Source organism: Oryzias latipes, chromosome 7, assembly GCF_002234675.1.
Source record: "Oryzias latipes chromosome 7, ASM223467v1".
NCBI lineage: Eukaryota > Metazoa > Chordata > Actinopteri > Beloniformes > Adrianichthyidae > Oryzias > Oryzias latipes.
The window spans coordinates 19,293,695-19,313,809 of NC_019865.2; the positions used below are offsets into that span (position 1 = coordinate 19,293,695).

The following is a 20,115-nucleotide window of genomic DNA, read 5'->3' on the forward strand; positions in this document are numbered from 1 at the left end:
TGCATGTGAGAAAAAGAAACATTTCAGCATAAAGTAAAGATACTTTAGAAGGATCCTAGAGGAGAGAAAATACTGTGTTTTCCTCCAAAACAAAACCATTATCCACAACATCACAAAGAAATATAATATGGGCTGTGTTTAGATTGGACCCATAAATAAGCGATGACATTCAGCCCCCAGCTGGATACTGGCGTGAAAATCTGATCTGGCTGTGTGATGAGGCCAAATGAAGCTTTGTTAATATCACTAAATATTTATCGGATGTGATAAAAGATGCATCACCCATCCTACATGCATCATCTTAAAAAGGAAATCCTCATCTGAGCCATTAAGAGCCTTTCATTTTCAATGGGGCCTGGGAGCAGTTCTCATTTCAGATCGGAAAAGGTAGAAATGCAGAAGGAAATTTATATATCAAACTTTGCAAAGCAAACTTTTATGTTTTTGAATAAAAAACACACACCTTTGACAATTTTTTTAACTGTTTGGAATTTTAAGAAGTACATTTAGTTGAATTAGTTTGAATCTCTGAACCATTTTTTTTCACTAAAAATAAGTAAATAAATTACATTGCTGTTTTTTCTTTCATAGTTTTTAGAGTGAGGCAGTACAGCTTGTTGCATTATGCTGAGCATCTGACTCCACTAAAAAGCAGTATTGAGCCAAGTTTGTTTGATCATTTTATTTAGTTATAACAAAATGCCAGTTTGCAAACAAGAAATAGATGCAAAAACATGTGTCAAACACAATAACAAATTGGTTTTAATAAAACAATGGCATCAGTATTTAAGGTTGATTTACAAAAATGTAATATACCTAGCACAAATAAAAATGATGGAAACAGGGACAATAATAATAATAATAATAATAATAATAATAATAATAATAATAATAATAATAATAATAATAATAAAGGGGAAATTATGGAAAAACACACGCAACCCCCTACCCACAAGATCGATAAAGAAATAAATTAATTCAACAAAAAACTGTGGGGGTGTGGTTTATATAGGCCTAACACGCCTTAAAGATTGGCATTGATCGTTTTTTCAACCTTTTTATTTTGTCGAAGGAGAGATTTGTTCTCAAAAACAGAATCAGTGATTCATTTGTTGAAGTTAGTGAATGGTTGCATTATTTTAGCAACCGCGTGTTAGTCTGACAAAATCCATGTTCCTGAGTTGATATTCCTCTCCAGGCCTGCAGGGGGCAGAAGAGTGTCGTAGCCCTGACAACAGGAGCAGAAGGAAGCGCACGTGAAGGTAAAGCAGCAGTGAGGCGCGGGGAGAAACATGGCGCTCACCGTGTGTGTTGCTCGTTTCTGTCGTCTGACTGGACGAACAGCGTCCACGCTGTCAACCGGATACCGGCGAGCCGTTAGTGTACCGGGGAGCAGCCGCTCCGTCTCCACAGCGGCCGCTAACTGTGAGTTAATGCTTTAGTCTCAGTGAAAGACTGATCCTCAGAGGTCAGTGCCCTTCACAGCCCGACATGAGGATGATGATGATCAGAGTTCACTTATGGGCTTTTCCTCACACAACGTCATGAAAACGTTTTACCCTTTGTAGTTTTTATGCTAGAGGTCACCTTTAATTACCAGATTTTTCCTGTGTTTTTCCTACAACAACTACAACACGTGTTGTCTGTTTTCCTGCTGTGTAATTGAATATAAAATCTGAAGTTGAAGCATTATTGGGGTACATAGATATTGTCCTGTAGTATAAAAGATTTCAGTTATATTTATCATACCCTTTGGATGTTGTAATGATTATACATTTCTGTTGTTTTTACCCACACAGATATTCAGTTCAAACTTGATGAGCGCACTGCCCACAGCAGCTTGGACCTCTTCAAAAAAGACACGGGTGTCATCTACCGCATGCTGGGCATAGACCCCACCCAGGTCCAGGACAACCCAGAGCGCTTCAGAGACTGGGCTGTTGTGTTCGGCGACGAGCACATCAGCAGCGGGAGACACTACTGGGAGGTGACGGTCAAAAAGTCCCAAGAGTTTCGCCTGGGCGTTGCAGAGGCCCAGATGTCCAGACACGACTGCGTGGGCACCAACAGCTCCTCCTGGGTGTTCGGCTACGCTCAGCGGAAGTGGTTTGCCATGACCAACAGAAAGACGGTCCCGGTGACACTGGTGGGGAAGCCGGAGCGCGTAGGAATCCTGCTGGACTATGAAGCAGGCCTCCTGGGGCTGGTGGACGTGGAGAACCCTCGGATCGTTTACGCACTCAGGGCTCGGTTCACTGCTCCTCTCTGCCCTGCATTTGGACTTTGGGACGGGGAGCTGCTCACTCACACCGGCTTAGAGGAGCCTGAAGGCCTCAAATGAATCTATCGACTGTAATGATTTTTGGGGCTTCAAAATGAATTTAGCTGCGTTGAAGACCTTAAGGAAAACAAAATCCTAACAGCATCCTAAATGACTGAGGAGGAAAGAAAAGCATTACATTCACTGGAAATCATTTTCAGCAACAGTGATTCATTTTCAGAATCATACTTACGAACAATGCAACTCTGTTCTTGGTGCATGCATATGCGTCTCATCTGTGTGTCAAAAACAGCTTTGAGTGTCTACGATGATTGAACTGAGAACAAAAAAGCTCAAAGATGTTTAGCTTTGAGAAACATTAGCTGCTAGGTCTATCATACCACTAAATTATTGTTTGTTTTTTAACACGCCATCAACCACCCAAAGCCTTTTCTTAGTGTCATTTATTGAATAAAATATTCTCACAGATGGTGTTTTCATCTTTATTCACCTTACATTGCATTTAGGGACTTATTTGAATGTAAATATTGTTAATATTGCACATGCCTACAGCAGAGTATTTACAGTGACAAACACAAATATAGCTCACAGAACAATACTGCTAACTTTATATGAAATATAAACATTAACTTAATTTGAGATCATTACTATTTGTATTTACAAAAGAAATGTTTACAAATACAATGTATTTACAGTATTTTATAATACTAAAAACTAGTGCATAATAGCTACTTAGACTGAAGAATGTGCAACGTAAAAGTGATCACAGAAGTCAGTACTGCTTTGGTTTTAGATACTTCTTCACAGCAAGTTTTTAAAGTTGGTGCATAAATTATAAAGTGTCCAGCTTTATGAACTTAAACCAGTTCTCAGGGTACTGAAGATAAAGTAGATGTGGGAATTAAATAAAAAAAAGTTATTTAGTTATATTTTTATATTGAAATGTACAGTATATTTCACATACATATGACCAAAAAATACTTAATTTTTTTGGGAAAATAAATCAGAGAATATTACAGTATTTACATGCTCAAAAACTCTACTAAATGTACAGTTATCTACAGTGTTTTTCTTCATAATGCTGATCCAACCAGTCACAAAAATATGCGTTGTTGAAGAAATGATACTCTCATTTTTACATTTCAAACAAAAGCCCTTATTTGTTGGTGTTTTGAAAAAAAGGTGGGTTGTATGCAAAATTCCCTTTTATTGTTAGAAGGCTGTCTCCTGAACTGCAGCTGTAGAAATCTGGTTGTATTTGACTAAATTTCACCACATTACTGTAAGTGATCTTAACCCTCTTGTTATCCTAGGCACTTTAACATTGGGAGTTGGGTCATCTAGACCCACTAGACAGTGCTCTGAACCTTTTTTCTTCAATGATTTGTGATCTTCACTGGTGTCCATGGATTACATGAAATCTTTCCACCTTTATCCACCTTTGTCATGGTAGGGAGAACACGTCAATGTAAGGGTGGGGTCATCTTAAGATAGCACAAGGTTTAAATGGTTTGACTTGTTTTGCCTTGCATCCTTGGTATGGTGTCATGAGATGAACTCCATCGTAAATTGATTAATAAATTAATTGCATCGAACACTCAGAATGACTAATGTTCACTGTTTTATGCCATGCGTGTGTGGAGAGTATGTTTTCTTCTCCTAATGGTGACATAAAAATATGAAAGGAGGAAAAATACTGAGCATGAAAGGACAAACAAAACGGATGTGAGTTTACAAGCTGATACAGAAAATAAAAATGACAAACCACTTTTGCCATACAGTAAAAAATTGCACTTTCAATGAGAAAAACAAAAAACTGTCACCAGTTTTTTTTTTGCAATCCACCAAAGGACAAGCAGACCATCTCCACCTGTGATTTACAGAGAGCTCTTCATGCTGTCTAGGGCGGCACTGTGCGCCTCTGGGCTGGTTGACGAGCGTTTCTCTACGTACTCATTCTGGTACTTTTGCAGGATAGAAACAACGGCGTCATGGCCAAACTGCATGGCATCATCGAGGGGGGTGTTGCCCCATCTGATAGACGACAGTTCAAACTTAGAAAAAAATGAGGTTGCAGTTTATGCAAATATCAGTGCGAATTCTTACCTGTCTTTTCCATGAGGATTCACTTTACATATCTCAGTTAGGAACATTACAGCTTCCTGGTGGCCTGGCAGATAAAAACAACAGGGGAACAAATGAGTATCAAAGCATCTACAATGTTGTAGAGAACTTTTCTGATTTTTGCATAAATGTCAGAGTCCATGCTATTGAAGTAAAAAATAGGCTGCTGTTGAGAGGTGTCACCTTCTGCAGCAGCAACGTGGAGCGCCGTGCGAGAGTCGTAGTCCCTCTGCTCCATGTCCACAGCAGAAAGGGCAAACCTGTCAGACAGCAAAGACAAAAAAAGAGGGACGCAGCCAGAAATATTACCGCTCAAGGACCAGAAAGTCGCAGTGGCGGACATAACACTTTTATCATTAAAAAGCAGAGACCATGCTGAAATTTTTTTCTACTTTTTTTCTTGAAAAAGCAAAGCTCTTTTCCTGTACCCATAAACTCAACATGCATGTATTACAGTCAAAACTTCCTGTTTGAGTGTGGACCATTAAAAATGGATCTATTTACTGAAATCAGCTGCTTAGTTTGGTTTATTCATAAATACAAGTTTGTGTTTATCTTACCTTCTCAGAGCAGATATGTCACCGCTGTATGCAGCAAACATCAGGTTTACCACTGATTTATTCTGATGGATTAATAACAAAACATTAATAAATCAGCTTTTCAAAAAGTCTTGTGACTTTTTGTGTTTACTGCTTTTAGTATCAATTTATAAGCATTTAAGCTTTAAGTCTTCCTTGCAATATTTTGTAACATTCAATGAACTTACTGGGTCATCATCTGATCGTCTCCTGGGATCGTGCTTCTTGTTGAAATGCCTCAGGTTGTCATAATTGTGGAAGCTGAAGTAAGACACAAGGTCCTGGCAGGAAGCAAATCAAAACTATTCAATAAAAGGACTTTTGCAACACCTTCTGCTTTACTGTTATTCAATATTAGAAACTTTAAAGAGCATACATTACAGAAGTGAATACCCCGAACACTGTTTCCAAGACGATCTAAAGGCGGGGACCAACACATCATGCCCATGACATTTGGAACCACCAGCAGCACGGCCCCGGAAACGCCAGATTTTGCTGGTAGGCCCACCTTAGGAAAACAGATGGTTATGAGAAAACAGAAGCTTGAAAGTGCCCTGTCTGAATTTTTCCTGGTTAATCTTCATGATCAGTCGACCCTTAACAAAAGTAAAGGTGCTCACATGAAAGGCGAACTGTCCGGAAAAGTCATACATGCCACAGGAGTGCATGAGACTCAGGGTGTTGCGCACAGCTTCAGCACTCAGTACACGATCACCTGTGATTGGACAAATCCCCCCATTGGCAAGCGTGGCAGCCATGACACTTCCTGACTCACAGGTGACCTCTATGGAGCACAACTGAAGAAAAAAACATAAGACTCCCTTCACATGTTGATTTACAGCATTAAAATTCCAGACTAAGCTTTTCAGCCTAGCCCAAATTATGTGTGTAAAGGAATTCCCCTAACTCTACATTAACATTGGTATCACATTTGATACATACATTTCACAGGGTTGATCCAAACATTTCTTACAAACCCATTGGATTCAACTTGTTGTTTTCTGTCCTGTAGTATATCAACAATCCACTGGGGGGCATACAGGGGCTTTTCCTGGCTGCCTCCGAAAAATCTCTTTTGGCGGAAAAGGTTTTTCAAATTTAATAACTTTATAGTAAGAATACCTAATCAATTCTTATACTTTTTTTTTAAATGAGTACTTGCTGTATTGAAGAAAGTTAAATGTTTTGATTATGTGAACAAAACCTACCAAATCACCCATTGTATCATAATTGATACTTTTTTATGTGTCATTTAAAAAATGAGATAAATTTAAGCCAATTTAAAATTCAAGAATTTATTGCAATTTTTAATGGATTTCATCAAAGGGTTTAAAAAGCTTTTTAATAAAAACAAGTATAATCTTCTGTTGATTATTTGATGCAGTGGGCCTCACAGGGTTAAAGCTGTCATGATAATATGAAAGAAATAAGGTTTTGGAATAGCTTTTTTTCTTGTAATACTTTAAAATATATTTTGCACAAAGACTACACAAAGAAAAACTATTATATTTAAAACAATATTTGTATGTTTGTAATTTGCTGTGACGTGGACATGGATAAGGACGTTGACAGGTAAAAATACACATACATGGCATCATATAGTATATAGGTTTAGTGCAATACATTTTTAAAAACACATACTTGATGATTTTTTTTTAAATATTTGAATTTTTAACTTGATGAAAGTGGTCAACTGACAAGCTGAAAACCTGTCAAGTCTCACCTGAAAGTAGAAGTCAAGTGCTGCCATCATATCTGCATTCTCTGGAAAACACTGCAACATTGATAGTCAGAGTCAGCATAAGCGGATTGAAAGAGGTAATCTAAATGTAAAAGAAGCTGTAAGACACTAAGACAGCAAACCTTTTTCTCTTTGAGGTAATAACCAATCGCGTAATTTCTATCGCCAGTCTCCCTCTCTGACTGGAAGCTGCAGGGAGAAGGATGCGTTTGAACATATTCAGTGATCAGCTGCACTAATTCTATTTAAAATAAAGGAGTGGAATCATTTATGAGTATATCTTACGTTGCATTGCTGAATCCCACATATTCTGCACCCACCATGCTTTTCAGGAACTCCATCACCTGTAGTGACATCACATTGGTTCGATGATAACAATAAAAAAATAAAAATTCAAAATTTAAATAAAAATAAAGCTTTTACTTACATGATCAAACCTCTCTGCTTTGTTTGCATTAGGCTGTGAAAGGAGGGAGGACATTATATCAGTTTCTGATGTGAGTCGGTGAGTCCCTGCAGATGGCAGTGTTTGAGTGCCTTCCCATGGAGACATGCTTTCGATTACACACTTGGTTGGGTGTCATTGTGTTACGTGGAAATGTTGTCACGCAGTGTGCCGGTCCATGTGTCAGCGTGCTCAATGTAGCGTGGGGCTGTTTATGGCTGTGCTTGAATTTCATGGACCAGTAAAAGAGCATTTCCAAGTTGTGCAGTAACCAAAATGAAATAGAACTCACATTCATATTTGACTCCTCAAAAATGGTCAAAGGCGGTATTAATAGTTAGAGTAACGCTGTGAATACAAAGGGAAATGACCCAAAATGAACTGTGCTGGTTTTCTGACATAAAATAAAATCGCCCCCTGTGTTCTCACTGACGTTTGAAAGAGCTGTGGTCACAAGGTCACCACTCTAGCATACCTTATCTCTGAGTGTGCATGACCTTCACGCCAAGTCATATGCAAATACATTACACAAACCTGTTTGTTCCAAACCCCTCTCCACTCTGCACACACGCAAGAAGAAGCAGGGCGGCAAACACAACCACCGCTTCTAAGGCTGCAATTGGGCGAAAGCACAAACGCACCTCTTATCCTCCCACTGCTGAACTTGACCCACATATGATAAGAGGACTCACAAATCTCTTTAGTCAAAGGTGAAACTTCAAAAGCCCAGAAAAGAAAACTCAGCCGTACGAAGCACCCTCTAATGTGTTTTAGTTTGTGTTGAAGCAAACAGGATTACAGCAAGTCGTGTTGTGGAGACCAGAATAGCAAGTGTGGCACCATGGTGTGTGCCTTTCATATAATAAACTGCATAATATTTCTAAATCTTTATTGCACTAAAAATACACTAATATGGTTTTGAATAAAACCACTCTGCTGTTTACACAGATTCTTCAGTCTTACATAATCACAACAAACAACAAGGTGCCAAGAAAATAACCTGCAGTTACACAAAGACAAAAATCTAATTTCATGTTCATTATACATTTACCGGTATGAAGCCCTTTGAGATCACTGTTGTTATAATATTGGGCTATATAAATAAAATAGAATTGAATAGAATTGAATTGAAATGAAGTGATGACATTCATGTATGGAAAACCATTACGAGTGAAAGCTTCTGGTTACCTCCCTTCGTTCCCCTTTCTTTGAACTGGTATCCATTACAGTGTTGTACATTGGGGCCTTAGCAGGGGGTTGTGTTCACAGCCCCCAAACCCTCAGCTGCCCTTTGCCCTTCCTAGAGATCTCCAATTCCAAAAACCTCAGAGGGGCCAAGTCTATTCTGACTGACTCTTCACACAAAGACAACATGTCCCTGATCAAGGACCTCAGGCAGAATGTCATCCACATGTCTTTCACTATTCTATTCTATTCTATTCTATTCTATTCTATTCTATTCTATTCTATTCTATTCTATTCTATTCTATTCTATTCTATTCTGTATTTACTTTCTGAAAAACAAACTTTTAAATTCAGTGAATATAAATGATCAATTGTGCGGGGATATCTTTAGATGTTACCTTAATCAAAGAACTGATGACAATGGCTCCAGCGTTCACCATGGGGTTATGTGGTTTATCTGCATAGTAAATAAAAGCATGCTGTCACTGATTTTCCCCCAACCACAAGTGAAAAAAGAAAAAGAAAAAAACATTAAGCAATTAATAACTTGAGTCAGAAAAAAATAGTTAAAAAATCTATGTAAACTCCATCAGGAGACATTTTATTTCATGCAAACTAGCTGATTTGTTAATTCTCTGTTTTTTTATTTAAGAAAATAAATGAATGAGTTTGTATTAATTAGAACCCAAAAGGTGAGCAGCGTAACATTGGAATGTTAGTGCACAGAGGAAAACTGGTGTTGTTGTACACTTGCCTTCTTCATTTAGCGACAGTTTGTTGAATTTAAATCCGCTGGGCTCTTTGCCCACAAACCGGTGAACGTGCTCGCTGCCGAGCTCGTGAACAGCAATGGCATACTCCAGAGGCTTCACACACGACTGCATGCAGAAGGGGACCTTAGTGTTGCCGACACTGTGCCTGCATTGTAGGAATAGAGGACAGTAGCTACACAAAGTGGAGACTACAGAATGGGAAAAATAAATATATGAAATTCTGACAGATGCCACACCTCTGTCCATCGATGGTGCACAGAGATACACCCCAAAGGTCGGGGCTGAACTTAGCCAGCTGAGGGATATAATCAGCCACCTGAGTGAAGACATGATGCACCTACTAAATGATTCTCCGCACACACATATTTGTAAGTGTCTCCGTCACTTACCTGCCCTCCATCTTGATGCTTTGCACTTTCATATATCTTATCGATCTGGTGGGTGAACTGTTCAAAGTCAGGGATGATGAAATGTTTTCTGAACGCATTTGTCAACAACATGACGTTGTTGCCCACACACCTACAAGAAAACACAAGAGGAAAACAATGTATGTGCAGTACAGATTCTTCTCATTTTGATCCAAACTATTATTTCAGAATACTTACAAATTATTTTTAAAAATTGAGTTTTTAAAATATTGTTCAAACCTAAAAATACAGTATTAAAGACAAAGGCGTTGCTTTGAACAGAATCTTTTCCCAGAGGAATACAATACAAAATATTTTGCAAACGTCTTATGGGGATAACTGCAATTAAAGCAAAGTACAAGTGAAAAAAAGGGGAGCGAATTTCCAGTTTTTGAAGAAGCCAATCCCATACATTATTAAAACATTTCATTGCTCTGGTTTATCCAGCAATGCTGCATGCTTTCAAGAAACGGTAAGCCCGTCTTCTGCTCACTATCTGACTTATCTGTGTGGAAAAGGGAGATTTTAAGGTGCCATAAAAAGAGAACTTCCATTATCTACACAGGTGACTTTGTAAGAAAAAAAATCAAAAATAGGTCAGTCTATCTTGTAGCATGGACTTTCTGAAGTGATTGAGGGCCTCAGAATGTAAAAGACTAAAGAGGAACAAAAAACCCAATGGGTGATTATTTTTTAACTGGAAGGGGAAGATACACCACTGTGTTAATTTAGAAAATGACACCATTAGGACGGCAGGAGGGCTGGTGCTTATGGGCCTGTTGAACCTGTTGAGGTAACTACCACTCTGCAGCTCAGCCTTTCATTACCAGCTGCAGAGACCCTCTGTCCTCCTCCACCGTCCATGTTCTGGCTGACATGCCTGTGTGGGAATATAGATCACGGCAGCTGTCAGCTCCACGGCTCCTGTGTCTGTCAGTCCCGTGGCCTCAAATAGCGCTGACCACCAATCCCCTTCCTTACATAAGAGCAGATTCCCAGAGATCATATATCATGACCTGCACACCTGAATCCTGTCCCGCACAGTCAGTCTTCCTTGTACATAGATACACAAGGCCATTCTTACCTTCTGAAAAGCGTCTTGTCTATCAAGACCGATCCAGAGGAGTCGTGTGAGGACTGCCGCATCTGATGGATGCCGTGCTGCAGTCGGGGGTCGGATGGCTGCAATCCTGTTTTTTTCAAAGCCTGGAAAAGAAAAGAGGGTAACTTGCTTCACAGAGAATACAAGTTCATTGGTGACATAATTTATGAAGACACGGATGTATGTAACTGAAAGGGGGGCGTTAAAGGTCACTGAATGAAGCATGTGGGTCTCCTTTAGGGACACCACGTGCACAGGCCTCCTGACCGCACAGAATGGACTGTTTTTGTTCTGTGTCACTCATCAGAACTGATAAGTGTCTCTAAGGACTCACAGAACCCAAAACTTTGCCCACCAGTTTCAGCTCCAGGACGTCATTGATTCAAATATGCATCAATAACCACAATTTAGCATCTAAATGAAAGCAAAAACACACGTGATTTTTAAAAATAATTTCAAGTGTAATGTTGAGGGCCGAAATATGAATATTTTGTGATGTCTCTCTGATATTTTTTGAGTTTCAAACTTTAAACGACTGCATAAATATTTTTTTTTAATTCTCTATTTTACCATTAAAGTTCTGACATTGATTTTCATGCAATTCTCGATTGAAAATCTTACCTAACTTTCGCTAAACAGCTTTTGGGTCAAAGGGAGTTTACAGAATGTGCTTAGTATTCTGTAACATATTGATCAGCGCTGTTAGCATCATCTACCTTCTCCTGCACTGCTTATTCAAACACATCCACTCAACTGTGATGTAACACGCTGCCACCTGTGTTGACACAAGAGCTTTCTCCTAAAAGCATGCCTGTTTTTCAAACGACTGAGGTCACCAAGCTACCAGACGTAAGCATAGCCATGCGTTTATGGGCCACAACTCATACAAAAAGGAAAAGAAAAAAAAACAGATTTTTTTGCCTTAATTGGTGATACATTTTAATTTTGACAAAAACTAAAACACATTTTGGAGGACTTAATTATGTATTCCTTTTTAAATGTGTCTTGGTTATTCACTGTGAAATGTTTATGCCTCATTAAGATCAAATTTACTTTCTCAACATGCTTGTTTTTAACGGGTTAATAGTTTGTTCAATACAATTCTAATGACGTCTGCCAGTACAACATAAAAGACCAAATGTATATCGGTAATTAAAGACTAGACATAATTAAACTGCAGTTTGAAAAAGGAACATTGCTCCCTGAGTGTAATTACTTTGGTCCATGGTGTCACAGCTTCTATATTTAGTCAGGTTTCATAAGAAAATCCCTGAAGACATTTTAAACCTCAACCTGGAATCTGCTGGAGATGCTCAGGCTTTCTGTTGCAGGCTTCCATGTGTTAATCCTGATCAATTTAACTAAAGACTGAGTAATTTTTGGAGAAACATATCTGTAGGAGCCGTGGATTATCACACATTTTGTGGATTTTCACATGTGCCACCGGAAGTCCAGGCATCTCCAGCTGTGACGGAGGACGTGTGAATGCTGACTCACTGAGATGAACTGGGAAAAGGGGATCATCTCTTTGCCATCCGTGATGGTGTAGAAAAGCAAGTCCACCATGCTGAACATCAGGCGCCTTCTGTCGAAAACACAAACACAGAGGTTGCTAATCTTGAAATTGGATGAGCGCCCATCTATTGATTCAAAACAGCAACGAGCTTGGGTCAACATCGTGGTTCCAAGAAAAATAGTGGCACATTTCCAGGTCAGGTTATCACATGGACTTCGAATTAGTTTGAAATCATAAAAATTATAGAAAAAAAGCAAAACAAATGTATGTGGTCTAGCATGCTTTAAAGCTGAAAATGATACACCGTGATCATGACCTGTACAATGTGCACGTTTCTAAGACAACCGGAAAACCAAGTGTGTTCACACAAAGTCTTAATGGTAAAGCTGGGGGGGGGGATAACTTCTGAGCTCTCAAACTGCACACATGTGAGCCAGATTTGCTGTGTCAATTTTACTGAAGCATCAAAGGATGTTGAGCTTGTGTTATTCGTCAATGTATTGAGGAATCGTCAGCGTATTGATCAGAACGATGATGCATCTGCACCACAGTACCATCATACCTGCCACACTTTCAGCTTCTGTTTAACTGGCCATTGATGTGAATCTTCAATTACTAAATTTTGAGGCTGCAGCAAAACAAAAAGAACAAAGGTATTCAGACGTGGTTTTGGTGGGCTGCTGAGGTTCAATCTGGAGCTTCAAATAAGAAAGAGAATCGAAGTGGTTGTACAGAATTAGTTTTTTATAAGCACAGCCATCTCTAGGAGTTTATAGATTATAGTCTTGAAACAAGAGACTAGAGAAAATCTGGAGAACTTTCAGCTCAAATGACCCTTCAAACTCAAACTATCCTGCAGAAAACCATTTATAAATGCACAACCCCTTCTAGCAGACTGGTTGTGTGAGTCACAGAAAATACCATGTTCTTGGCCTCAGTTGAAAATGTAAAAGTTCATTTTGTTCATTGTAAAATTACTTTGGAGGAAAAATAAGGGTTAGTGATGGTTTTTTTTTGTGTTTCAGCATTACACAAGTATTTTATAGAGTAGTCAATCCACAACACTGCAATAAATTGATAAAATTGTTTTCATGTTTTCTGTCAAGTTAGTGTGCATATTGGAGGCATGAGGAATGCAAAAACTGTCAACTGTGTCAAAGATGAATGCCAAAAGTGGTAGAATCTGTGAACAACAACTGTCTGGTGTAAAGAGTTGACAAAAAATTCTATATATGATGTTGATGGAAGAGAGTTCCAACTGATAGTCTAATCTATTTTTTTTTTTTTTTAAGATTTAAGCTTATCTCTGTAACATTTAAGCGTAGTGAAGGATTTGAGCTGCAAAATAGGCAGATAGGTGTGAAGAAAACAGGGGCTTTCATGTGGCCCAGAAACAGGTGTAAACAAGGAGATAAGGGACGAACAAAGACAATTAAAGACTAAAGATCTGGAACTCAGGAGATGCAACCTTGGAGTATAAATACTGAGAAAGATAAAGAAGTACAGGTGATGCAACATCATTCCAAGCAACTTGATGCAGATTTGCCAATAAGCAAATAAAGCATATCTGTGAAAATACAGACAGGAAGCAAAACAAAACAAAAAAGTACTTCACAGAATTGACCATATATAGGTTAAATTACGCAAAAAGTACATTTCTAAAAACAACAAATCTCAATGTATGTAAAAGAAGTATCAAAATAAATAACATTTAAAGTGGAAAATCAGTTAAATGATCAGGTGTAGGCACTCATACAAACCAAATACAGGTTTACATTAAATGTAAGGATTTAATATACAGTATTACATATTGTTTACACATACATAATGTGTTTCTTTGACAATAACTATGATAATAGACAGCATTGCATTAATAACCAAACATTTGCTTGAATTTCTGGGGAAAATAGCTTTTAAAAAATGTATTCTGTAATTAATTTAGCTACATTATAGGCTGGAATATTTTTTTAATAAAAAATGTAAAGTTAGCTGCAGCCACTTTTAGGTTTTGTAAGATAAACACCCTTTTGTCAAACACTTGATCAAAGATACTGCTGCTTTTTGGTGGTGTTGAAAGTCTGCTGCCACCTACTTGTCTTGTTCTTGGTCCAATTCGGGGCCAGGTTGTTTGTGAAAGGCCCTCAGTGTGTGGGATGATGCTGCCCATTTGAGGAGGGAAGCAGGTTGCTGACTCCTGAGCAGGTCTGGTCCAACTCTGCCAGGGAGAACTTCACTCTTAAGCAGCTTCAGGACTCCTGGACTGGTTGTCTTTAGATTTTTTAGGCAGTGCATTATGAGCAGAGGGGCTTATCTGGTGTGACTGGATAGAGTTTGGTTTGTGTTGTTTTCCTCCCTTCCAACTAGATGTGCTTGGTGCCCTTTGGTCCTCGGGGCTTTAATAGCAGCTGCAGTCTGGATCTTGTACAGAACAGGCGTTAGCATGGGGGCGGAGCCTGCCTTAAGGGGGGTTCAGTGACCTGCAGACTCTCAACACGTGCGCGTGTTTGAGACAGCTGACCATTGGAGAATGTGATCATGACATTCACTAACTTTTATTTACATATGTATTTTGGGTCTTTCAGAATAGAATGTGGTTCATAAATTCATTTATTCATTTGAATTCAGCATTTTAGTATTGTAATGAAAAACAACATGGATTTTTTTTAAACTAAAGAAAAGTAAAACACTCTTTAAAGAAGCTTTTTTGTTACAATTATTATTATTTTGTTTAGATGTCACTGATTTAGTGGAGATAAAAATATACAGTTTAGCTATAGCATAAAATACGGAAGAAGAAGCAATAAATTAGGTGTATTTTATTTTATTTTTGATTCGGTGATCATCCATCCAAGGACTAAACCTGCTCAATTTCCAAATTCAGAAGTTATCGTAGACACAGAGATTGTATCACCCAAACGTTAAAATATTAAAGAACTACTGTAAGAAAAACGTTCGTTTTTTATTCTTCCATTCTAATTTATTATTTGTTTTGATTCACAATCAATAAAGTTAACTCATAAGATTTTTTTTTAGTTTAAATCTGCATGTGGAACATTTCTTTTTTTCCCACCGTCTACAGATGGAAGTTTCTCTTGCTGAGACGCAGTGACACCACATGGTGGGTTTCCCTCATTGTTTTTCTAACTCTTCCCTGTCTGCTCCACTAGGTGGCGCACTCACTCCAGTATCCTTGACCTCAGCCCGGTTTTGATGTTTAATACGGTTGTTTTAGACTAAGAAAAGGTCGGAGATTCTTCCTCTCTGGAGACTTTTTCTTCTGAAACATAAATATTTTAGTGTTTCTCTATGAAAATTTTTGAAATTTGAGGTCCAGCTGTCTGCTTTTGATCGTAGCTGCTCTGCATGATACTCAGCAAGGTGCATAAGACACTTTAAGGTTTTTTTAATAATGAAATTCTTCTTTTGTGTGTGGAAATTTTATGTAGTTGTAAAAAAAATAATGTTAGCCAGAATTAACAGTTTCCTAGTTGAATTAAAAAGAAAGTGTATTTGGTGATGTTTTCATACAATTATTTCTTTTTTTATTTTGATTTAGCTCTTGTTTGCTTCAATTTTCCCAGACTTTTCAAAATACATCAAGCTAGGACTTTTAACAGCAATAGGTGACATTATCTTTCATACCAAATAATTAATGTTTCTGCAGTCTCTGCTCATATCCTCTTCATTTTTAGGCATGTGACTTCTCCAAAGGGTGCACACCAACCGATGGCCTCTCCGCGCCACTTCTGCCGGTTGTAGCTTCTCTGTTTCAGAGGAAAATGTTTTCCATTCCTGGGCCAGTGAATGCCACCTTTGTCTCTTCATCCTCCATCTTATGTGAAAAAAGCCCCCCTTGCTGCACCCACCAAGCCTGCACAAACTTAACCTCTCCCCCCTCCACCTCACACAGGAAAAGAAACATACAGGGTCTGGTACTTTGATTTTGTCTGTAATTTGGAGGCTAAAGCTCCGGCCGAGAGGCCAATTTTAGAGCTTAATGAAAAAGAACAGTGATGTTGAGTGTTTATATTTGACTGAGCATATTTTTAGAACTGATCGGACAGAGATGCTACTTTTGAATCGTAAATCAAAACATATAAAACGATCTGATCACAAATGCAGACAACAAAGAGTCTAAGAACTGGGAGCAGATCAGGGGATGAACACAAGTTTGCAGTGTGTCAAAAATTTCTCAATTAAGGGAAAAGACTAACTCATTCAGTCTTTATTTTAGAAACCATTCGTAGAAACTTTATTTAAATATGAACGCTCTAGAGCTGAAACCAGTCCACTTGAACTTGAAGCGTTGGTAAAATGATGATGCAAACATCTACAAAAGTCACAAGGTTTGTTGGTTCTTTGTTTTTTTTTTATACTCATCAGGATAGAAAAGTAGCTAACTCAGTCTTTTATTAGCATAGGGACCATACAAAAGTGTATGTTTACATGACTCATCGATTCATAGTGAGCCTATTTTTCAGCCATTTTGGATGAATGATGACTGAATTGATAAGTCAATTGAGTCAATTTCCCCAAACCTGCAAACAAATGAAACGCAGAGGAAGTAAAAACTACCTGTCAATCAAATAAACACAGCCCATTTGAGATAATCTTTAAGTAAAAGGTTAAAATAAATTTTGTAATATGACAATTATCCGGAATATTAAATCTCACCACAGAGGTGAAACAAAGATTTCAGTAACAGACTGTATGCCTATTTCATTTGTAAAGATGCTTGTGCAATGAACCACCCACTAATTACTTGTTGGTTCATTTGTTTTTAAACTGGCATCTAACTGGAAATTCAAGTGTGCACATGTGAGTCAGAAACATCATGTTATCAGTGTTTTGCATATGTAGCAAGTCAATTCAACTCAATTCATTTTATTTTATTTATGTAGCCCAACACTATAACATAGTTGTGATTGCTAAACAGACTAAACTACACTGGCCATCCCTGCCCCTTAGACCCTCCTTCTCAAAAAGGGAAAATTCCTAAAAAAGAACGAAGAAGGGACAGGGATGCCCACATTTGATTTAGATTTTTTGATTTTATTGATTTATTTCAAGCATTGTAGTCAAAGCAATAAAGAATTTACACATATTTATCAAACTTATTACAGAAATGATGAAATGCATAGATTTAAAAGACAGAAAACAAAACAAAAATGTCACTTAAATCACATTTGCTTAATTAAATACAGTGATCATTAACTGAGGTATAAGTAGAGTTTGATTTATTGCTTGAAAAGGAGTGGGAAGAAGCAAGTTTATATAATCCCACCCCTACTGAGTTCATTCATTTGATAGTTTTACAGTGTTTTAAATCCGGTTCTGATCAGATAGATTCTCTTGAAGTAACAAAATCCAGTGCCCATTAATGATTGATGATCTTCAAAAAACATTCATTCATGATTTCAGTAAACAGTAACGATACCGGTATGTAATAATAATTGATTATCAGTAGAACACATGATAACATTAAACCAGAAATTATTGCTACATATTGCAGATCAAGGAAACAAAATTAATTGCTTATTGATTGTAATTTAAACATTTCAGTAATCATTTTTGCACATTACAATGTAACACTCAGTGGTTGTAATTAAAAGAGCTTTGATTATTTCACCACAATCAAGTTCACACATGAAGGAGGTTTCCTCTCCCAGGATGGACAGGCGATATGGCAGGACTGCTAAAGAAGCATATCTAACTCTACAACTACAGTAATGAAAAACATGTCCAAACATTTCTGACCTGTCCAGGTTTTGCAGACAAACAGACATAAAAACACGTCACTGTAATCATAAGGGATATATAGGAATACATGCTATGTTTAATTATTCACTAGACATATTCCAAGTTCCAAAGCAATTTTAGATTAAAAATGTTATTTCAGAAGAATGATGTGATTTCTATCTGAACGTCAGTGAGCTTGTTTCACTCACCATTTTATTTTCCATTATTAGGTCAACAAAGGAAAAAACGTATTATATCTCCCCCTATATTTTCAGTTTTAGTCTGCTTTTGTGGATCATACTTTACATGAAGTAACACAATCTAATAACAGCAAAAAGTAAACTGCATTTATGATAAATATGATTTGCAAACCATAGTATCATCACTTTTTGTCTTGGATTGCTGAGAATCTTGGATTGATCCCATTTAGTATGTGTTCATGCCACATACTAAACAGCTATGCGTTCAATGTGGTTGTTCCCCACAAGCTCAAACAAAATCTGTTCTCCCTTGGACTACATCCCATCATCTGTGACTGGCTCCTGGACGTTTTGACTGGCAGGCTGTTAGAATAGGGAACAATACTTCAGCCAGCATCATCACAAACATTGGCACACTACAGAGCTGTGTCCTCAACCCCATCCTCTACACCCTGTTCACCCGCGACTGTGTGGCCAAGGATAACATCATCCTAAGGTTTGATGAAGTCACAGCCATGATGGGACGCATCAGTGGTGGCGACGATGCAGCCTACAGGAGGGAGGTGGCCACACGGGTGACACGGTGTGATGACAACAACCTCACCCTCAACACAGATAAGACAAAGGAGATGAAAGTGGACATGGGGAAAGAAAAAGAACCCTCATCAGCAGCTGCTTATCTGGGGTCTGGAAGTGGAGAGGATGAGCAGCTTTAAATATCTGGGGGTCTACCTCAGCCAGGACCTCACCTGGACACTCAACAGCACACAGCTGGTAAAGAAAGCTCATCAGCGGCTGTCCTTCCTGAGGACGTTTGGCATGTCCCCAAAGATCCTCAGCAACTGCGTTGGTCAGCTCATCTTGACCAACTGCATCACATGTGGTATGGCAGCTCTGCCGCCATGGACCACAAACCCCTGTAGAGAGTGGTGAAAACTGGGTCCAAGATCACCAGGACTGCCTTGCCCTCGCTGCAGAGCATCTACAAGCGCAGGGTCCACAGGAGAGCTGCGTCCATTAGCAAGGACCCCACCCACCCACAACGAGGTCTGTTCTCTCCTCCCCTCAGGTTGGAGGTACAGGAGTGTGAAGTGCAGGACTACCAGACTCTGGAACTCTTACTTTCCCTCTGCCATCAGACTCCTTAACAACTGACAGTGTCTGTTCAAACAATTCAAACAAAATATAGAAAATAGAGCAAAAAATATTTATTTTCCTAGATGCTTCTTTTTGCTCTTCTTCATGTGATCACTGGCTGCCCACTCGTCACCGTTTTGTGTTTATATAACCTATTTTTAACCAGGTATGTCAGGTGACAGCAATACTCCTTTAGAAGGCCATAAGGAACAACATAAATGCCTTAAAAAGCAGCAGTTCAACAACAACATAACAAAAAATTGCAAAAAGAACATTTTTAAATTTGGTGTAAATAGTAATATAATTTACAGCCAGGTGTCAGAAAGAGAATGGTTAATAGCATGTGCAGGTATTTTGGATAACAGCTTATAGGAGTTCTTTAGAGGGGCCACTGGTATAAATGGGTTTGCTAAGAGTCCTGCAGTCACTCCGCTGAGATGGTCACTGCACTGAAACCTGGACACCCTGTAGACCCCTGGAGCCTCTGTGCACCCGCACAGTAGGGAAATCAGCCCCTCCATCTCCACCCTCCTTCCATCTCGTCTCCTTCCCCAACCCCTCGAACCAACCCCACTCCACCTCCTCCCCGTTTTTCATCCTCAGAGCCTCCACACCCTTCCTCACCCACCAACCCCCATCCTCACCATGCAGCTATCCCACTGCCCTGCCATCTCACAGCATTCCACGGGCCGTGCACACAGAGGCCTATTGTGCCTGCTGGGAAGCGGCAGAAGGCAGCATACAGGCTGAGCAGCAGAGAAAAATGATGTGGAAAGGCTGCAGTGGATTCAGAACTGGTGCTGAACACTCTCAAAGATCCTCTTCACACTTTCAGTGCCAGTACTGCTACATTGTTTCAGGCTGTTAAGAGTAGATCTCTCCTGTGT

The 20,115-nt window shown here is 38.8% G+C and overlaps 2 protein-coding genes across 3 annotated transcripts; one reads left to right on the forward strand and one right to left on the reverse strand.

Annotated features, from left to right (window-relative positions):
* Nucleotides 1-1,150: 1,150 nt before the first annotated feature.
* spryd4 (SPRY domain containing 4) lies at nucleotides 1,151-2,749 on the forward strand. Its single transcript, XM_004070816.4, has 2 exons — nucleotides 1,151-1,425; nucleotides 1,800-2,749. Exons 1-2 carry the CDS (start codon nucleotides 1,293-1,295, stop codon nucleotides 2,339-2,341), a joined length of 675 nt encoding a protein of 224 aa, XP_004070864.1. The 5' UTR covers nucleotides 1,151-1,292; the 3' UTR covers nucleotides 2,342-2,749.
* LOC101162292 (glutaminase kidney isoform, mitochondrial) lies at nucleotides 2,748-14,556 on the reverse strand. 2 transcript variants are annotated; one of them, XM_020704348.2, is made up of 19 exons: nucleotides 14,245-14,357; nucleotides 12,715-12,780; nucleotides 12,134-12,221; nucleotides 10,619-10,740; nucleotides 9,517-9,646; nucleotides 9,364-9,443; nucleotides 9,109-9,272; nucleotides 8,753-8,811; nucleotides 7,152-7,184; nucleotides 7,010-7,068; nucleotides 6,847-6,913; nucleotides 6,707-6,757; nucleotides 5,604-5,780; nucleotides 5,360-5,491; nucleotides 5,172-5,264; nucleotides 4,966-5,027; nucleotides 4,589-4,665; nucleotides 4,388-4,451; nucleotides 2,748-4,315 (listed from the first exon to the last, which is right to left on the reverse strand). In XM_020704348.2, exons 3-19 carry the CDS (start codon nucleotides 12,209-12,211, stop codon nucleotides 4,159-4,161), a joined length of 1,605 nt encoding a protein of 534 aa, XP_020560007.1. In that variant the 5' UTR covers nucleotides 12,212-12,221; nucleotides 12,715-12,780; nucleotides 14,245-14,357; the 3' UTR covers nucleotides 2,748-4,158. The 2 variants fall into 2 exon arrangements, with proteins under 2 accessions (XP_020560007.1, XP_004070960.1); XM_004070912.4 differs by lacking the exon at nucleotides 12,715-12,780 and having other exon boundaries at nucleotides 14,245-14,556.
* Nucleotides 14,557-20,115: the final 5,559 nt, after the last annotated feature.